Raw genomic sequence first — 17,666 nt, 5'->3', positions numbered from 1 at the left:
ATGATAGACACACGAACGGCACAATTCCTACAAATATAACATTGTACTTACTTTCATCGTATGACCATTAAATACCACCTTTACCCCAGCTCTGGGCACATCGCCAACCAATTACCCGATTCCTCCATTACTGCAGGGAAAATCTTATGTTTCACAACCAATACAAAATGCAACAGGAACACACTCAGACACCCCATATAATCTAAGCCTAACAATAAACCCTTTTTTTTTTTTTAATAAATGCGAAAATTGTTATTTAACAAACAAAAAAATATTATCATTGATGTGGTGAAGTTGTTGCTTGTGCAGAGATGTATATTTACATTTACGGAAGGAGTCTCCAGTGTCAGCACTTTGTAAGAGCTCCCATGAGCTGTAACTTTAGGTTTTCAGTACAGAGACGTTCACGTTCTGTGGGCTCCGAATGGTGTTTGTTGTTATTCATAATGCCTCCACTGTCACACATCACTTCAATCATTTTGGAAAGTTCATTTTTAGATGACACACTCAGAAAATTTGTGCCTTTACAGGAAGCCGGCTATCAGCTTCACAAAATCAAAGCGAGATGGTGTGAAGTTGAAAGTCGAGTTGTGTACACTGAACATTTTATACTTTACAAGAATCATGATCATAATCCATAGCAGGAGTCGACGTACCGTTAGAAAGTGAAAAATGTGAAGGCGTGTAACATAAGTGTAAATGATTGTTAATTCTCATAACTTATGATGAGCATGGTTTTTCACTTCTATCCTGGTACTGACTTCTCCTCCTTAAAAACTCCTTCTACTCTAATCCATAGCCATAAAGACCACATTATACTAAAACTTCTGTTGTGAATAAAGTTTTCTTAATCCTGTTCAGTCATTTCTGCTTCTGCTTTGCGTCTACAGGTGTATCTGCTGTGTTTATATCTGCAAAAATAATTCAGTCTCTGAACAATTCATGTAATAATTATATGATCACGATCTAGAGGTACACTATACAGACAGCCGACCGATCGCCGTGTTAAAACTTCTAGAGATGAAAGACAGTTCTAGACAATCGTTTGCTTCCAACTTTGTGGCAGCAGTTTGGGGAAGACCCACATATGGGTGTGATGGTCAGGTGTCTACATACTTTAGCAGGGAGTGTGAAAAAAAACAAGAAGGCAAACAGTGAAGAACAGAGCCCATGCAGGTTCCAGAGTCAAATCTGAGAAGGAGAAAGGGTCAGGAATTGATTACATAGAGAAGGAGAAGAAGAAGGGACAGGTACTGGATAAACAGAGAAGGAGGAGGGACAGGTACTGGATAAACAGAGAAGGGGAAAGGGACAGGTACTGGATAAACAGAGAAGGAGGAGGGACAGGTACTGGATAAACAGAAGGGGAAAGGGACAGGTACTGGATAAACAGAAGGAGAAGAAGAAGGGACAGGTACTGGATAAACAGAAGGAGAAGAAGAAGGGACAGGTACTGGATAAACAGAGAAGGGGAAAGGGACAGGTACTGGATAAACAGAGAAGGGGAAAGGGACAGGTACTGGATAAACAGAGCAGGGGAAAGGGACAGGTACTGGATAAACAGAGAAGGGGAAAGGGACAGGTACTGGATAAACAGAGAAGGGGAAAGGGACAGGTACTGGATAAACAGAAGGGGAAAGGGACAGGTACTGGATAAACAGAGAAGGGGAAAGGGACAGGTACTGGATAAACAGAAGGGGAAAGGGACAGGTACTGGATAAACAGAGAAGGGGAAAGGGACAGGTACTGGATAAACAGAGAAGGAGAAGGGACAGGTACTGGATAAACAGAGAAGAAGAAGGGACAGGTACTGGATAAACAGAGAAGGGGAAGGGACAGGTACTGGATAAACAGAAGGGGAAAGGGACAGGTACTGGATAAACAGAAGGGGAAAGGGACAGGTACTGGATAAACAGAGAAGAAGAAGGGACAGGTACTGGATAAACAGAGAAGGGGAAGGAGAAGAGACAGGTACTGGATAAACAGAGAAGGAGGAGGGACAGGTACTGGATAAACAGAGAAGGAGGAGGGACAGGTACTGGATAAACAGAGAAGGAGGAGGGACAGGTACTGGATAAACAGAGAAGGGGAAAGGGACAGGTACTGGATAAACAGAGAAGGGGAAAGGGACAGGTACTGGATAAACAGAGAAGGGGAAAGGGACAGGTACTGGATAAACAGAGAAGGAGAAGGAGAAGAGACAGGTACTGGATAAGGGACAGATATGGGGATAATATTGTGGTTTGGCACAGGGATATCCATGGGGGGGGGGGGGGGGGGGGACTACTTCTACAAGGCAGTGATATATTTTCATGTAGGAGTGGTGGAGAGAATAATGACATTTCTCAATTATCAAGTCTTTCTTTTTTTTAAAAAAAAAAAAAGAAGAAGAAGAAAAAGAAGAAAAAAACAACAACAACAAAAAGAGGTGTAAATTCTGTAAAAACTACTCAGACTAACTCGAGTAACCCCTACTTCCCAACCCAGCCAGTGGAACTACCTTCTAGACAGAGGGGGTAAAAAAAAATTTTAAAAAAAGGAAAAGAAGAAAATTATGAAAATGAGGGTGTTTTTTTCCCTGTTAAATCATAGTGATTACTAATCACAAAAAGTGGGTTGTGGAATTTTCTTTCGAGGTGGTAGCCTATATAAATTACTCGGAAATTACTCAAAGAGCAAAGACTCACAGAGCTCAGCGCAATCAACAAGTCGACCCACCCTGACACCAGCACCCCGACCATGCCCTCTCTCCTGCACTGTGAGTACCGGCTTCTGAGTGCCGCCTCCTCCTCCTCCTCCTCCTCCTCCTGCAGCTCTCTCTCACACACTCCTCTCTGTCTGTCTCTGCAGATCCTGGCTTGCTTCTGCTCGCACTGCTCCCCCTGGCCTCGCTCGGACTCTACAGCGGAGACACGGATTTCTACGAAACATCTGGAGTCGAGCTGCAGAAGGATGCGCTCGCGCCAGACCACAAGTGGCTTTCCATCGCCAGACAGATGCGGAAAGACATCGCGAGCGTCGGGGAGCAGGTAATGCGCACTTACAATATTAGAGATCATAAGACAGAAGAGAATGTGCTGTGTTTGATCGGTGTGAATTCCTCAACTGACTCGGGATATTTGAATCCAGTTGAAACGGGACTTCCCAGAAAGCGAATTCCACAAAGCGAAGATTGATACTCCGCTCCTGAGCTCCACAGACGGGTGTCTGCCCTCCGACTTCAGCCCGGTAAGTCAGAGAAAACTATCACCACTGCGGCTGCAGTGTCAGTATCTTTTAGCTTGGTACTACTGTCTTCTTACAAGATAACATCTGGTTATTGCGGGTGGTAGTGGCGGTGGTGGTGGGGTGTTATTTCCTTAATCTACAACAAGCAACAAGATAGCATCCCGTTATTGTGAAAATAAATCTCGTTATTAATCGACAACATTCGTCAACAGAGTCGTTAAGAGAAAAGCGCGTTGTTACTGCGAGAAAACATCTCGTTATTACGAGAAAGAAAAGATGGATTATTTAGTCTAGAGAAAGGTGTCTTCTTACTACAATTAAAACATTTCGGTATTACGAGGGGGGACAAAAACATTTACTCTTACTCCAAGAAAACATCTGGTTACTGCAAGAAAATATTATCATTATTACAAGAAAACATCTGGTTACTAGAAGAAAACATCCGGTTTCTACAAGAGAAAATCTTGTTACTAGAAGAAAACATCCGGTTATTACAAGATAAAATCTTGTTACTACAAGAAAACATCTGGTCACTAGAAGAAAACATCTGGTTACTACAAGAGAAAATCTCCTTACTACAAGAAAACATCTGGTTATTGTGAAAAGAAATTTCTTTACTCTGTGGCAACATTCAGTCTTTAAGAGAAAGGCCTGTCGTGAACATGAATTATTTAGAGAAAGGTGTCGCGTTATTACAACAAAACATCTCGGTATTAAGAAGGATGACAAAAAACATTTTCTTACTACAAGATAACATCTCGTTACTACAAGAAAATAGATCGTTATTACATAGAGAAATGAGAGAAATCTCATTAATACAAGAAAACATTAATTAGTAAGAGAAAAGTGTCGTTACTGAAAAAAAAATCCGTATCATAAATGGGATCATTATCATAGGATTAGATTATGTGGAGCTGTAGACACGACGACAAGTTCGCCATCATCTCTCTGATGCTGTACATTTCTTAAAAACAACATGGCCTTATGGGCCTCTAAATAAAGATGCTCATGTTTTGTTTTGTTTTTCTTCTTGGTGTTATAACATCTTATGAACACTACTTATAAGATGTTAACCATTCATATTGCGTAATAAAGTTAGCTAGCTAGAGCTAAGGACGTAATGCATTTTCCTGAACAATTGAAATTTTGTGTAGAATTCCCTGAGTGTTTTCTAACATGACATGAATGTGTTCGTAGTTCTTTATTGTACCATAACCTTCACAGAAAGCGACTAGAATTAGTCCAGATTTACTTCATGATTGGCTTAAAGCGTGAATGAGATGGGAAAGTTCATGGTCAGAGATTGAAGCGTATTAAAAGTCTACAGGCTGGGTATGTTGTTACGCAAAACACTTTCAGGGTGCTTGGACAAATTTCGAATCCTCGTGAAGTTGAGCTGAAACGTAGGAAATCAGTCAAATTGGACAAATTCTGTCGACTAGGTAGATCGTAAAAACGATCCGTTTTGTTGTTTTTCTAACATCTCTCTCGTAATAAGGTGATGCTTTTTTTATAATAAGATGTTGAGGGTTTATTTTCTCGTATGGGTGTGTTCAGTGAAAGCCCCGTCTTACATGGTGTGTGCGTGTGTGTGTTTGTTTACAGCAAAAATGTCTGCAGCGGATCTACCATGGTTTGCGGGTGTACCAAGCTTACCTGCCCTATATAGAGAGTGAGAACCTGATGTCAGCTCGCATGATGGATGTTAAAGTCGGGACCACCAGGCTGTTACATTTAATCAAAGAAACAGTAAAAGTAAGTGATTACAAAACACACACACACACACTGAAAAAAGAAAGTACAAAACTACTTTTCAGGTACAAGAACAAAAAATCCCTTTTTACATTGTGAGGGAAGCCATCTTGTGCCCCACTCATATATACAACAATCAGCCATAACATTAAAACCACCTGCCTAATAGTGTGTCGGTCCTCCTTGTGTCACCACACCGGCTCTGACCCGTTGAGGCATGGACTCCACAAGACCTCTGAAGGTGTGCTGTGGTATCTGGCACCAAAACGTTAGCAGCGGATCATTTAAGTTGTGAGGTTATGGATTGGACTTGTTTGTCCAGAAAACCCTACAGACACTCGATCGGATCGAGATCTGGGGAATTTGGAGGCCGAGTCAACACCTTGAACTCTTTGTCATGTTCCCAAACTGTTCCTGAAGGGTTTTTACAGTGTGTCAGGGCGCATTATCCTGCTGAAAGAGGCCACTGCTATTAGGGAATACCTTTAACCTGAAGGGGTGTACTTGGTCTGCAGCAATGTTTAGTCAAAGCAACATCCACGTGGATGTCACCAGGCCATTTTAATAGGTACCATCACTTACCACACAAGACCTGCTGTTTTGGAGATGCTCTGACCCAGTCGTCTAAGCATCAAAATTTGAGCCTTGTCAAAGTCGCTCAGATCCTTTCGCTTGCCCATTTTTCCTGCTTCCAACACGTTAACTTAAAGAACTGACTGTTCACTTGCTGCCTAATACATCCCACCGCTCAACAGGTGCCACTGTAATGAGATCATTTACGTTATTCATCTCACCTGCGTGTGTGTGTGTGTGTATATATATATATATATATATATATATATATTATATATATATATATATATATATATAGAGAGAGAGAGAGAGAGAGAGAGAGAGAGAGAGAGAGCATGCACATTCACACACTACGGACAATTTGGAAATGCAAATCAGGCTACATCACATGCCTTTGAACGGAGTATCTGGAAGAAACCCCCGGACAGCACCGGGAGAACATGCAAACTGCACGCACACAGGGAAGAGGCGGGATTCAAACCCCAAAGACACGAGGCAAACGTGCTAACCACTAAGCCACCATGTCGCCCTGTATACACCATACGTCTTATTGTTTATTGCACATTTGTTAATTCCGTGCTAAAGAAAAAAACCTCAAACCTGCTACTCAAAACAAAGCCTGAACCCAAAGCCTGTCACCCGTGCTTTCCATCATCAGTCTGACGAGTTCTAGTTTCTCATTAATGATCAAAAACTCAAAGTGCTCCAAGACTAAACTCCCTTCACTTATCATCATTATTATTATTACTACATCATACAGATTTGATTATTACACAGTGTGATGCAAACAGTGACTGGCGCTAACTTTATCCCGCTAACGTTCTTTGCATTTGTACCTGCAGGTATATGAAGAAGTTCGCCCGACCTCCTTACCTGATGCTTCAGTGTGGACACGGAGAAGAAACATATACTTCATTCTGTCCAACTTTGCAGACTTCATGACTGACACCTGCAGGGCGATCAATTACATGAAGACTACGAAATTAATCCAACACATGGCGAAGGAACACGGGTGGCCCTCCAAACACGAGCAATGAATTTCCTGATGTTGTATCTATTTTATTTAACTAGTTACATATTTATTTATTTATCTATCTATCTATCTATCTATCTATCTATTTATTGCAGGTATTTAAAAAAAAAACTTTAATATTTAAAATGTTAGAAGTTTAATGTTCAAAAGTGAAGGGAATTAATATTGAGAGTGAAATTTATTGGAAATTTGCATTTTGTAAAGCATTTGAACTGAAGATAATGAATGGTGATGAAGATAATGGTCTGGGTTATATTAACTCCACTTGGATGTGTTACATTAACACATATGTGACTGTTTTTGAGAGATAAATAAAGCTTTATGAGATGAAATATCTGCCATTTCGTCATTTATTAGCTGATGTTGGTGTAAACATTCGTTTGAGCAAAAATTGAATGTAGGGAATAACTTTGATATGACAAAAAAAAAAAAAACACTCTAAATCACATTAAATATATCCAGACACATTAAAAACACGAAGATCCCAAACAGCGAGATGGAGAAGAAGGAAAACTGAAACAGTGCTGAAACTTTTCAAGGACACGTGCAAGGCAATAGAGTCCCTTCCGAGATGACGAATAAACACCCTGGCTGTTTATTATGGGATGTAGCGACGGTTTGGTCTTCTGCAGGAGCGCTTCTTCATCACTCCTTCATCCCCAAAGCAAACTGGTGAAACATACAAAAATAAAAAATAAAAACAAGTTAGTTACAATCAGGACAGCGCGAAAGACGACACACAGCCGTGTATAACATGTACACAGTGCTAAAACACCAGACACGAGAGAGATGCTGAATTCTCAGTTCCGGTCAGAAGGTGTTGATTCATTTTCGACAGCAGCAGCTCGGACAGTCGTTCTGACTTCCTGGCGAATCGGAAGTCAGGGTCACCGGAGCACAGCGAGGGAGCCGGCATTCGACCCAGCACTTCAGACAGACAATAACAGACAGGTCTGTCTCGGTTGAAAAACCAATCAAAACTTCCAGTTCAGCTGTGGGGTGTGACGTTTCTCCTAATGGTGATCTCCTATCATTGAGGAGTTAGCCTTAAAGGGTTAGTCGCGCTTTGGCGCTTAATAATCGTGTGATGAATCAGTAGCGTTAAAGTTTCAGTATTTTAAGTGACATACAGTACCGTGCAAACGGCTTAAGCACCCTTTTTTGTCCAGGACAAACTTTTAGATTTTTATTTGATGACTTCTACATGACCGAGTCAGAACAGAAACTTTAGATTCCCAAACATTAGTTTTCCAGCACAAAATTAAATGCTACAGAAAAATGTTTGCGTGTCAGTAAAGAAAGGTGTATATTAAGTGGCAAGAGACGCTTTTCAGACAAAAACACAATGAACGCTGCTGCAAGAATAAGACGCGAGTGCGACAGTCAAAGTCTCCAGAAGAACCGTGTCTGGTTCTGCACCATGCTCGATAAACCTTACAGCTCATTCCCTTATAAAACTGCACTGATTCTACCTCAGACTACTTTGTTTTTTAAGCAAAGAATCATCACACCAAATATTACCTTTGTTTCATTTATTACTGTTTACTGCTCTTTACAGGATTTTTATTTATTCATTTATTTAAATGGAGAAACATTTAATTTCATTATTCTTGAAGGCATTTTTGCTTTACAGCGTTTCTTGGCATGTACCTAAGACTTTCACACAGCACTGTATGCACATATTCTGCACTCTGGATCAATTACATGAACATCCTCGGGTGACATTCTTCAAATAAATCAACCTTGAAAAGGTTTTAACCGGAGAATTTGCTGTTCTCCAAACAAACTCTGAGGAATTGATATTTACCACTTGATATATTTCCTCGGTGTATGCAACACAACTGTATGTAGAAAACGTCACGCTCAGTCTAACGTACACTTCTGACTTGTGTTCTTGACGCCGTATCCGGAAGAAAAGTCGATCTCTACATATACTACAGGATGCAAACTTGAAAGAGCGTTTAATACTCAGAAATTTGCAAAAATTCTAAATATTTGCAGACAAAACGAGGACTTTTTATAACCTGTAGACACCCTGGATCAGCCGAACGCACAGTTTGGGCTGTCCCCGTATGACTACTGGAAAATACACCATAAAAATTAGATTGTGGTGGTTTTCTCTTATTAATAAACCCTGTTCAGAAAAGATTATGACTAATCAAATTCCCCAATTTAACACCTGTAAATCCCATTCAGTGGGGATAAAAATCTTCTGATATCATCTTTCCACCACCCCCCGAGTATCTGCTGAAACCAAATACTGACACCAGCTTTCCGATCGCACTCATTTGCATAAACTTACCATCGCTCGTACTGTTCACTGCTCGTCTACAACTTTCATGCTCAAAAGTCGCGGCGTTTAAAGTTAACCTACTGATTAAGGCTCGAGTTCATCAAAAACAAAACAAAAAAACTAGTGAGAGTTTGTGCTACAGTTGGGGATTTTTAATCATTTTATTAAAAAAATGTAAAATAATAATAAATCCAATCGAGACATCAGTTATTATTTAAAATAATTTAAAATAAACAGCAGTTTTGCTGCTTGTCTAAAATGATTTTGGCTTTTTAATAGCGGGAGGATAACAATTATAGTTAAACACTAATCAGCGAAAAAATTAAGCAGATGACTGAATTGAGTAAATAGTCGAGTAAAGCACATTTCAAGCGTTATATTAATGCAGAAGAAAACAAAATAACTGCGCAAAACACTAGCAGTGGCTCCATATCATGCTTTTAAATCTTATACAACAGAAGGAGAAAGTTTTGCTTAAAGAAGGAAAAAAAAAAAAAACATGAGCCACCATCATCATTAGTCTTAAATGTTACCGATTTTATTCAGCCTTGATGCTGATATGACGTAATCTATTTACCTATTTATTTATCTAACCTTACTTTACATAGATTCTTCAGTTAAACTCCTTTAACACACAGGAAAGACTCATTACAAATGGCTTCTTGTTCACGGCATACGCTCTCACTACATAGGGTATAACCCCTCAGCGATGAAAAACTGAATGACAAGCCCAATAGTCTGACAATCAGAGTTTCAGACACTGAATAGGAACTACTTCAAGGAGTATCTATTAGCAAGTAAACGTCAGAAACTGAAGCACTGCATCATGGGATTTCCCCCAACATTTAAAAAAACAAAAAAAAAAGACATTATATTTTAATTGAAAACTGAATGCAGTTTAAAGTTGCTGGATACAGAATTAAAAAATAAATAAATAAATAAATAAATAGGATTTATTCACACCACCTTTCCTTTACAATCTATGAGGGCCATTGATCAGTTTAGGAAAAAGACCTGCGTGGGATCGTAAAGATTTGAAACTGAAATGAAAACTCATTCCAAAAGCTAAGAGGACAGACTTCCCTTTTTTTTTTTGGCTTGCGCAAGGCTGCTGTGGCAGGAAAAAAATCTCTTTGGTAAGGATTTGTCAGGAATATAAAATAAATAACACCCCTCTGTGTGAGGACACTCTTCTAGAACAATCCGAGGCCGATATGAGAACCGCTCCGTGTTTTGTTTTGTTAACCGTAGTGTGGACTCGATAAGACGAGTTCCCAGTTCTTCAGGTCACTCGAGGGCACAAGCTGTAATACCTTAGCACTGTGGGTTCTGGCATCCCGGGATCTGCTCCGCGCTTGAACCCTGCGGAAGAAGAAGAAGAAAAAGAAGTACGTGTGAATGAAATGTGTCAGAAAGTGTGTTGCAGAAGCGTCGTAAGCGCTGAAAGTTGGTTTGCAGAAGTAAAACTTTCTGTCGGTGTAAACGCCGCATATCATTTCGATCACTAACACTGTCTCTGGGAGGGAGCTTCTAGGAAAACTGCAACAGATAAGAGCAGTTGTGAAACACTTACGCTTAAGATTAATGACTGAAAAATAACTATTAGAGATAAACACCGGCATAAACTTCCTGTTTTTTTGTTTTTTTTAAAGAATTTTTTTTGTTCGTCTGTTTAAATGACCGCATTTTAAACATTTAAATCTAACCTAGCAACAGGTTTAAGAGACTAAAATGTTTAATATTAAATGCTGGTTTTTAGTCTTGAGCATTTCCCATTTTAGGGTTTTTTCATATAAGTCTTTTATTGGTCACATGTACATTACAGCACAGTGAAATTCTTTTCTTTGCATACCACAGCATGTTAGGAGGTTGGGGTCAGAGGGCAGGGTCAGCCATGATACAGCACCCCTGGACCTAACCCTGGAGCAAAGAGGGTTAAGGGCCTTGCTCAAGGGCAACTTGGCAGTGCTCGGGCTTGAACCCCCGACCTTCCGATTAGTAACCCAGAGCCTTAACCGTCAAGCCACCACTACCGCCTGTGTAGTGTTTAGGTGTGGTGTTTAGTCCGAACGAATCGAACCCTGGGTCACACCAATCACACCTGCTGATGACCAAACGACTGCTCCGAGAGCATGTCTCGTTTCGGTTCCAAATGAACTCCAGTACAGTTCAACTCCTATGAGAGAGTAATTCGACTCTGAATCATCCTGACTGCAGGAAATGATCACACATTACACGTATTTTGGGTTCCAACATTTTATACCAATATGGACTGAGCCAAAAGAACGGAGAACTGTAACACTGCGGAAATGCCGTGTGCTCCGGAGATTTAGACCGACAAACAAAAACAGAAAATGAACCCTGGATGTAATACACAAAACGTTTTGAAGCTAGTTCTTCACAGCCTTGTCTACTAATTTATTTTACAATGAGCGCATGTTCTCCGTGCTCGGGATTTATTAGAGCACTTGGTAAAGGTTGGTTTATGCTTTTCCGCTGCTGTGTTTCTGACCAATACAGGAAAGAGATTTTAAAGGATATTTGAAGTGCTACACACACCTCAGCCAACATGTTTTGCTTTTTGGATTGAATTATGGGCAGCATGAACCAAATAACCCAACGGACCAAAAGTATTAATTACACTTTGACTTGGAAATAAATATAATAATGTAAAATAAATGTAATAAAAAAAAATAAAACGTAACAAACAACCCATTCCACTTCCAAGGAAAAATACTTTTTTCATTTCCCTACCGTCCCATTTGTTATGGGATTAGATCGAATTTATTCTTTTTCTCCCCCTCTGGCCTCCAATTCAGCATTGTTTTTGCCAACATTGGCCTGATAATCATTATCATCTCTAAATAATCAAATTATAACATGTTTTTTTTTATGGTTAATACTGCACCAGAATTCAAATAAAAGCCTCTACAAATACAGTGGATATCAAAAGTTTACACACCCCTGTTACACCTACAACATTTTGTGATGTACAAAAATAAAAACCCAGATAAATCAGATCAGATCAGATCAGATCAGATCAGATCAGATCACAGGGCTGGGTATTATGACCAATTGGGCGATTCGTTTTGATTCTTCTTTATATGGTTCTGATTCGATTATTTATCAATAGTTCATTTAAAATGTTAGTTTTGCAGACACGGAATCCATGTTTTAATATAAATGCTGGTAACTGAAAGCCTCCTGCTTTGATATATTACTGTAATACACATTTACATTAACAACTGCCCACACAATTATGTTCAATTACTTTTTACTTTGAGTAACAAAAATTGTAACAAGAAACCATAAATGTATGTACGATGCACACAAGGAAAGCACAAACTGCACATTACTGTTTAAAAATAAAAAATAAAAAAATAAAAAAAAACACGTAAATGTGCAGCAGTGAAATTCATTAACAATTTAAAACATGTTTAACAAACAAAACGTTTTCAAAACGTGAAAGACGGCGACGTGTTCAGGACGAGAGGCGAACTACAGATAATATCCACTTCCTCTCAAGTAAAGCACGCGCATTAAGGATCGATTCGGGGATTTCCTGTTTCGATATCGTTTCGTTAAATTGAAGATCGATTAAAATCGTGGAATCGATATTTTTTACCCGGCCCTATCAGGTCGTTTTCTACCTTTAATGATAGAGCAACCAACATCTTATCACCCAAGGAACACCATTACCCACGGTGAAGCGTGGTGGTGGCAGCATCATGCTATGGATCTGGTTCTCTCCAGCGAGGACTGGGGCTCTAATCAAGATACGGGGCCTAATGAATAGCTCCAAACACCAACCCTTTGCAGGCCTCAGTTAGACAGCTGAAGATGAAGAAAAATGTCACCTTCCAGCATGACAACGACTGAAAGCACACCATATACACCAGACTTACTAGAACCGTCAGTTATAACTACGATTTCAAAGAATAGAAGAACAGACGGTCAGCAGGACCCTACTGTGCGAAACTGAGCCTAGTGCTGCTGAAAGGAGAACAGCATTCAGAAGCAATAAAGCCTGATGTCGTGAAATTTACAAGTCACATTACACTTAACAGTCAGTTCGAAAGCATTTTAAACAGAACACCAGCGGCGCTGACGCTGCCCCGGTATCTGGATGATTTTCTTCGAAAACAGGAAGAAAAACTTTTTTTTTCTTTTTAAAAACAACTAAACTGCATCAAGCAACTCATCCAAGAAGTGACTCGGATGTTCGTAGAATATTGTTACTGCAATATTTTGTACATGTGCAAGGGGAACTCATCAGGTTCATGAACTAAAGCAGAAATGTGATGACCAGCCCTTCCGGTAAAAAAAAAAAACTGCAGTGTCACTGTCGGAAACCGGGTTTATCTCCAGGTCGTCGCTGGGATCTGAACGGGCGGTAAATTAAAAAATTTAAATAAAATTTTAAAAAATTGAATTGTGCTATTTGGTGGGTTTCATTGTCTTTCAAAGTGTTGAATGGCAAGGTGACTGCAATATGATCATCCGTTTTTATACACACACACACACACATTCCAGCGTTATACACGCTAATGACTACACCTTTGATTTAGGCTACGTCTACATTAATCTGGGTAAATTTGAAAACGCGTCGTTTCACCCAGGTTTTGGTTTTCCCTCCACACCGAGAAGGCATTTCTGTCCAGTGAAAAATGAGCCGTTTGAAATCGCTCTCCCGAGTGGATAAACTTGGAAACCGCCGTTTTCGTGTTGTAGTGCGGACTGAGAAAACATATATTCAAAAAACACTGACACGTTTTCAGTCATGTGATGCAGTCATGTGACCCATTCAACTCGACACAAACAAGACGGTGGATGACGTCGTGCCGCAGTTGTTGTGCCTGTTATCCAGATGGATATTCCCGACAGAAATGACGCAGGCCAAACCTCTACAGGAGTCTACACGTAGGGTGATTTGATATTTTGCTCATATCTCCCACCCTTCGAAGAAATGTGTCAAATAAAAAAATAAAAAGTATTAAGCTGTAACTCAGTGAATCGAATCCTTCCCAGATTAGGATTTATTTCACCAGTCGGATTATAGATACGAACTTTGTCAGAACTATTACATGGTGCTTCAGCATGAAAAACTCTCTCCTATACTGTATCGCTCATCACTGCTCATGTGAAAGAAACTCAGCGAAAAGTCAATGGTTATGAAAACGAGAGTGCAGGGTTCTCAACAGGAAGTCTAAATATAACTCAATCCCGCCATCCCAGAAGATGATAAAGCCTGTATTTCACAGTCACGTAAAAAGTGGCCGGGGACTACGAGGGTAAGCGATATGACGCAATGGACTGGTTGGGTTTTCCACTTCACGTAAATGAAGATGTTAGGAAACACAGGATGAATCACAAAGTCTCCACATCCAATGAATCCACAAGGTGCCAAAGACTCCAATGATCTGCGACACACAGCCAGACGGTCCACAAGTGACTATTATTATTATTATTATTATTATTATTATTATTATTTAGTCAGTATAGTTACAGTCTAACTACTGGTTTTATTTAATAAAATTAGGGAAAGTGCTGTTAATAGAGTGACATCATAATACATCACAATACACCTTCATAAGTCTCGTCAGTACTTACTGTAGAACACTAACCAGCTCCATTATTATGGGTTAATAAGGAATAAAAGACAATGTCGTTATAGGCATCATCATAATCACCGACAGGATGGTGTGATGTGTTAACACCCAAAAGTTGCTGGTTTTCCAATAACAGCAAGTGTTTTACTCCTCTAACCCTACAGCAAGTTGAAACCATTAAGCTATTTTTTAATGAAGATGTTTAATGATGCAGTTCACTGTTACAAAGCACCGACACTGGAGACTCCTTCCACAAATGTTAGGCTAAATAAACATCTCCTTAAAGAAAACTTCAAAGGCATTCTTATTATTTAAATGACATCATGGATTTTTTTTTTTTTTTTTTTTTTTACATCTGTTTATTATTAGTCTTAGATTATGTCAAGCACCTACCATACAGGTCATATATAAGTACATACACACATTATACCAATCAGCCATAACATTAAAACCACTGACAGGTGATATGAATAACACTGATTATCTCGTTACAATGGCACCGTTCGAGTGTCAGTCAGTTCTCGATGTTGATGTGTTGGAAGCAAGAAAAATGGGCAAGCGTAAGGATCTGGGCGACTTTCACGAGGGCCAGATTGTGATGGTTAGACGACTGGGTCAGACGGTAATTCAAAACTGCAGGTCTCGTGAGATGTTCCTGGTATGCAGTGGTTAGTACCTACTAAAAGTAGTCCAATGAAGGATAACTGGTGAATCAGCGACAGTATCACTCCGGTACACCACCAAAAGTACCTACAACGGGCACGTGAGCATCAGAACTGGACCATGGAGCAATGGAAGAATGTGGCCTGGTCTGCCGAATCACGTTTTCTTTTACATCATGTGGACGGCCGGGTGCGTGTGTGTCGCTTACCTAGGGACGAGATGGCACCAGGATGCACTATGGTAAGCAGGCAAGCTGGTGGAGGAAGTGTGATGCTCTGGGCAATGTTCTGCTGGGAAACCTTGGGTCCTGGCATTCAAGTGGATGTTACTTTGACACGTACCACCTACCTAAACATTGCTGCAGACCAAGTACACTCCTTCATGTTAAAGGTATTCCCTAATAGCAGTGGCGTCTTTCAGCATGATAATGCTCCCTGACACACTGCAAAAACTGCTCAGGAACGGTTTTAGGACCATGACAAAGAGTTCAAGGTGTTGACTTGGACTCCAAATTCCCCAGATCGCAATCTCATTGAGCGTCTGTGGGATGTGATGGACAAACAAGTCCGATCCATGGACTCGCAACTTACAGGACTTTGTACAGAGCTTTTGTTTCTATAGCAACAGCATACACAGGGATATGTAAGGCAGAAGCTCCACGTGTCATTCATTTCTTGCTAAACCATAAACTATTTAATAAGCACTTCAATAAAACTGTCAGCATTGGCATATTGTTGTGAAAGGGGGGAGGAATGGGGGGGGGGGTCGTCTTGGGGCTTGGGGTCAGACTACATCATACCACCGTGTTGTTGATTGTTTTCCTATAACAGCACGCCCCCAAGTGTTTTATTCCATATTTAACAGCCACTCCATGCTGGAATTTTTTTTTTAAATGTTAAGAATTTTAACAGATTTTTAAAAGGTTAATGACGCTAAATGTATTTAGTGCTGTGCTCTTAATAATGTTTTGATTTGACAGTTGTTTTATTTAATTAAGGGCTCCCTCACTATAAATAACCTCTCACTATGAAGTGCACACTAGCCAGCCATTTGAGACAAAGCCATGAGGTGCAATTAAGCTATAGCCATACATGATATAAAAAGATTTTTTTTTTTTTTTTTTAAAAATCAAGCCCAGGTGTGATGTTAGGTCACGACTGCACTGAATGTCACCATAGTAACAAGCCTTTTTTTAATTCATAGACAGGAACATCCTCAGAGAGAACAGTGTACTAGCTAGCTACTAGCATTCACTAGCATAGCATGGAGTAAAAAAGCTAAAGTTACTGACCTAGGTAAAGAACAGTGGGGATAAAACCCCACCGAATAAAGAACTGCCCGCACTGGAAGACCTGCTGCAGCCTCTGCTTCGTCTCTTTGCTCAGTTTCGGCATGTCTGCGATGTTGTAAAGGTTTAAGTTGCTACCTGAAGCAAAGCTACAGACCCTGTGAAGGACAGAAAGCGGAAACACAATCGAGCCACGCTGCCGTAAAATGACGCGATTGACGACAGGTTTTACGACAGTTGCTGTAACAGCGCCGCTTATGGTAAAATCCGCGTTACAACATGACGCCCCGAGTAGCATGTTTACTGTAGGGCACAGGTTCCTAATCCTGTACATTTCCCCCTGTGTTTTCCCTGCTACACGATCTACTACAGGACCTTGCTAAATATGATAACAATTTAATAACCATTCATGTTCACCTGCCATACACTGTATGTGTAAAATTACTGTTGCTATGTGTAATGTATCACTCCCTCTCTACTGCAAACCTTCAGAGCCGAGGACCAATAATGCAGAAGATCCACAGTCAACTACTATCATTATTATCGTTATTATAGTTACAGTCGAGTGAGAAAAATGCACACTATATGGCCAAATGTTTGTAGATAGAGTGCCCTCCACTAATATTGGCACCCTTGGTAAATATAAGCAAAGATATCTGTGAAAACTTGACTTTATTGTTTAACCTTTTGATCTTCAAAAAATTCACAAGAATACTCTCGTGGATATCAAACAATTTCAAACAAAACATAGGTTTATAAAAAAAATATCTTTGGTAAATATAGGTGTGCAACAATTATCAGTACTTTGTGCTACCTCCCTTTGCCAAGATAACAGCTCTGAGTCTTCTCCTATAATGCCCGATGAAGTTGGAGAACACATGGCAAGGGATCTGAGACCGTTCCTCCATACAGAATCTCTCCAAATCCTTCATATTTCACGGTCCATGCTGGTGGACTCTCCTCGTCAGTTCACCCCACAGGTTTTCTATGGGGTTCAAGTCAGGAGACTGGGATGGCCATGGCAGGACCTTGATGTTGTGGTCAGTAAACCATTTTTGTGTTGATTTTGATGTATGTTTTGGATCATTGTCCTGCTGGAAGATCCAACCATGGCCCATTTTAAGCTTTCTGGCAGAGGCAGTCAGGTTTTCATTTAATATCTGTTGATGATAGTCCATGATGCCATGTATCCTAACAAAATGTCCAGGTCCTCTGGCAGAAAAACAG

The 17,666-nt window shown here is 40.1% G+C and overlaps 2 protein-coding genes across 2 annotated transcripts; one reads left to right on the top strand and one right to left on the bottom strand.

Annotated features, from left to right (window-relative positions):
• The first annotated feature begins 2,689 nt into the window (after positions 1-2,689).
• il6 (interleukin 6 (interferon, beta 2)) lies at positions 2,690-7,259 on the top strand. Its single transcript, XM_017455306.3, has 5 exons — positions 2,690-2,758; positions 2,851-3,029; positions 3,130-3,228; positions 4,834-4,983; positions 6,396-7,259. Exons 1-5 carry the CDS (start codon positions 2,740-2,742, stop codon positions 6,588-6,590), a joined length of 642 nt encoding a protein of 213 aa, XP_017310795.1. The 5' UTR covers positions 2,690-2,739; the 3' UTR covers positions 6,591-7,259.
• Positions 6,919-16,643, bottom strand: tomm7 (translocase of outer mitochondrial membrane 7 homolog (yeast)). Its single transcript, XM_017455307.3, has 3 exons — positions 16,443-16,643; positions 10,193-10,241; positions 6,919-7,255 (listed from the first exon to the last, which is right to left on the bottom strand). The coding sequence occupies exons 1-3, from the start codon at positions 16,543-16,545 to the stop codon at positions 7,240-7,242; spliced, it is 168 nt and encodes a 55-aa protein (XP_017310796.1). The 5' UTR covers positions 16,546-16,643; the 3' UTR covers positions 6,919-7,239.
• Between the last annotated feature and the right edge of the window lie 1,023 nt (positions 16,644-17,666).

This window comes from Ictalurus punctatus, chromosome 24 (assembly GCF_001660625.3).
Source record: "Ictalurus punctatus breed USDA103 chromosome 24, Coco_2.0, whole genome shotgun sequence".
Classification (NCBI taxonomy): domain Eukaryota; kingdom Metazoa; phylum Chordata; class Actinopteri; order Siluriformes; family Ictaluridae; genus Ictalurus; species Ictalurus punctatus.
Note: the sequence above shows the minus strand (reverse complement) of the source record. Positions and strands in the feature narration are given on the sequence as shown.